Here is a 3,439-nt window from a genome sequence, read left to right as displayed (position 1 = left end):
AGGAAGGAAGGAAGGAAGGAAGGAAAAAAGAATAACAGAATAACAGAGTTGGAAGGGACCTTGGAGGTCATCTAGTCCAACCCCCTGCTCAGGCAGGAAACCCTATCCCATTTTGGACAAATGGCTGTCCAATCTCTTCTTAAAAGCCTCCAGTAATGGAGCATTCATAACTTCTGGTGGCAAGTTGTTCCACTGGACCCATTGCTTCTCTCCTCAATTAGTTTCCATCCCACCTTTCAGGCGCTTTGGAGAATAGTGTGTATATGTGTGTGTATATATGTGTGTGTATATATATATGTGTGTAGATATGTGTGTGTATATATGTTTGTGTATATATGTTTGTGTATATATGTGTGTATATATATGTGTGTGTGTATATATATATAATCTGTGTGTACGTGTAACACACGTATATGTATGTTGCTTATTACAATGACCAAAGTCTCCAAGTATAGTTTTATTGGCCAGTGCAACCGGTCAAGCTTGCAAGATGGGAGACGCATCCTTGAGGCCAAATTTCCGTGGTCAAAGGGGGGGAGGGGAAATGTTAGGTGCTTCGGCTTCTGGCGAGATAAACTTCCTCCTTTCTCCATCCTCCATCCATCTTTTTTTTCTTTAAGCACTGACTTTTATTGTTTTGTCAAAGTATTAAAAAATACAAACCTCTAGGAAATTCGGGGAAGGAAAAAAGAGAGGGGGGGGGAGAAAACACGAGGGAGAAGGGAAAAAAGAAAAAGAAAAAAAAAGCATATTTTAAAAAAGCCTTTTTAAAATAACCTCACGGTCTCAACTTTTTCACTGTTGCACATGAATAAATAACTAGCCATTTCTGGAACAAGAAATCGATCTAATCTGCAAAACCAAAGTCCGGAGGTTTTTTTTTTTCATCCCAAGCACAAAATCCAGAAGCGATTTCCAAATTAAAAAAGAAAACATAACGAAAGATATTCTCCCCTTGGAACAATTTCACCATGTCTGCTTTTTTTTTTCTTCCTGGCGGCGCAAACCACGTCTACAGGCTGTCCTCACCTTACGACGGTCTGTTTAGGGACTGTTCACAGTTAACAACAGCAGCGGAAAAAGGGGACTTGCGACCCATTTCTCCCCGTTACGACCGTTGGCAGCCTCCCGCCCGGTCACGTGATCGAAATTCGAACGCTTGGCAACCGACTCGTACTTATGACGGTCGCCGTGTCTGCTGGGGTCACTTGATTCCCCCCTTTGGCAGGCCTTCGGCCGAGGAAAGTCAGTGGGGAAACGCTTCATAACCGGGTGACCCGCTTAACAACGATGGCTGAGAAGGTCGTAAAGCGTTGAGAAAGTCACACGGCAGAGGTCCCCCTTAAACGACGGAAATTTGGGGCCCGGTTGCGGCCGTAAGCTGAGGACTTAAGAATCTTGCACTTAAGAATCTTTATATACTATCACTGTTTATGGAGGTGCTTTTTTCCAAGAGGCAACTGGACTTCCGTTATTTTTCTTCGAAGACGTTTTGCTTCCCATCCCAGAAGCTTCTTCAGCTCCGACTGGATGGTGGGGAATGGAAGGATTTATCCTCCTTGCAGACAGCTGGTCATTTGCCTTCTTTTAGAGGGTCGTTGAGGCCACTTGGAGATTTGTCTCAAAGGTGTTTTTTCAGGACTTCCTTTGTTTTCCTTTGAAGACGTTTCGCTTTCATCTAAGAAGCTTCCTCAGTTCTTGACTGGATGGTGGGGACTGGAAGGATTTATACTCCTTGCAGACAACTGGTCATTTGCCTTTTAGAGAGCCGTTGAGGCCACCTGGAGTTTTGTCTGTGTCCTCAGGATCATCTGAGTGGTGCACATCACATCCTCCAGCCTACCACACAGTCCTTTCAGCAGTTCCACGCCAATTTGCACTGCTCAGGTGAGCCTGAGGACACAGGTAAAGCTCCAAGTGGCCTCAATGGCTCTCTAAAAGGGTGCAAATGACCAGCTGTCTGCAAGGAGTATAAATCCTTCCATTCCCCACCTTCCAGTCACAGCTGAAGAAGCTCCTGGGATGAGAAGCAAAACGTCTTCAGAAGAAAAACCAGAAAGTCCAGTTGCCTCCTGAAAAAGGGGCAACTGAGGGTCTCAACGACCCTCTAAAAGGGTGCAAATGACCAGCTGTCTGCAAAGGAGTATAAATCCTTCCCTTTCCCCGCCATCCCGTCAGAACTGAAGAAGCTCCTGGGATGAGAAGCGAAACGTCTTCAGAAGAAGAAAAAAACACATGGAAGTCCTGAAAAAAAAGCCCCTTTGCTATCACCCGCTTATATTAGCAAAAATGGCTGCCGTTCTTTCCAATCCAAAGCCTGCAATCCTCCATCTCGCCTTTTCTCCTCCTCCAGAAGCAGGAACAGAAGAATTTGGGGAGAAGGTGGAGCTCTGGGTCCCGCAGCGAAGCAACGCCGTCCTTGGTGTACAAAGTCCAAGTCGCCACCGGAAAGCTCTGGGGTTCGGCCACCTTCGACTCCGTCTCCATCACCCTGGTGGGCTTAAAGGGGGAAAGCCCCAAGCAGCTGCTGGATAAGACCGGGAAGGACTTCATCCACGGGGCGGTGAGATTGGCACCCTGGGCTCAGGTGGGGCGGTGGGTGTGGCGGGGGGGGAGAGGCCATCTTTAGGCTTTGCAACCTTGCCAAATTCTATTCTATTCTATTCTATTCTATTCTATTCTATTCTATTCTATTCTATTCTATTTCTTATGCTATTCTATTTTATTCTATTCTGTATTTTATTATTCTATTCTATTCTATTACTTATTCTATTCTATTTCTTATTCTATTCTATTCTATTCTGTATTCTATTCTATTCTATTTCTTATTCTATTTCTTATTCTATTCTATTCTGTTCTGTATTCTATTCTATTTCTTATTCTATTCTATTCTATTCTATTCTTTCTTATTCTATTCTATTCTATTCTATTTCTTATTCTATTCTATTTCTTATTCTGTTCTATTCTGTTCTATTCTATTCTATTCTATTCTATTCTATTCTATTCTATTCTATTCTGCAACAGATCCTCTTCTTCCCTTAGGTGGACAACTACGAGATCCTGAGCGACCGTGACCTGGGTCCCCTGCTTTTAATCCGTCTCCACAAGGAACCGTATCAATTTTTCCCCGAGGATCCCTGGTTCTGCGACTTCGTCCAGCTGACCACGCCGGATGGCCAGATTTTCCATTTTCCTTGCTACCAATGGCTCGAGGGCTACCGGACCCTGGAGCTCAGAGAGGGGACAGGTGAGATCATCCAATCTATCCCCGTCTTGGGAAAGAAAATAATAATAAATTATTATTAATTTATTAAAACAACAATAATAAAGTTGGAACGGACCTTGGAGGTCATCTAGTCCAACCCCCTGCTGAGGCAGGAAACCCTATACCATTTCAGACAAATAATAACAATAATAACAACAACAACAACAACAACAA

At 43.8% G+C, this 3,439-nt stretch overlaps 1 protein-coding gene across 1 annotated transcript in view; it reads left to right on the top strand.

The window, feature by feature from the left end:
• The window catches only part of LOC107297128 (arachidonate 12-lipoxygenase, 12R-type-like), a 20,833-nt gene that overhangs the window by 1,587 nt on the left and 15,807 nt on the right, over positions 1–3,439 (top strand). The window contains exons 2-3 of the mRNA XM_015826487.1: positions 2,354–2,563; positions 3,043–3,270. Coding sequence (XP_015681973.1) covers positions 2,354–2,563; positions 3,043–3,270 — 438 coding nt within the window. The remainder of the gene's footprint in view (positions 1–2,353; positions 2,564–3,042; positions 3,271–3,439) is intronic.

This window comes from Protobothrops mucrosquamatus, unplaced genomic scaffold (genome assembly GCF_001527695.2).
Source record: "Protobothrops mucrosquamatus isolate PMUCROS unplaced genomic scaffold, P.Mucros_1.0 scaffold3151, whole genome shotgun sequence".
Classification (NCBI taxonomy): Eukaryota; Metazoa; Chordata; class Lepidosauria; order Squamata; family Viperidae; genus Protobothrops; species Protobothrops mucrosquamatus.
Note: the sequence above shows the minus strand (reverse complement) of the source record. Positions and strands in the feature narration are given on the sequence as shown.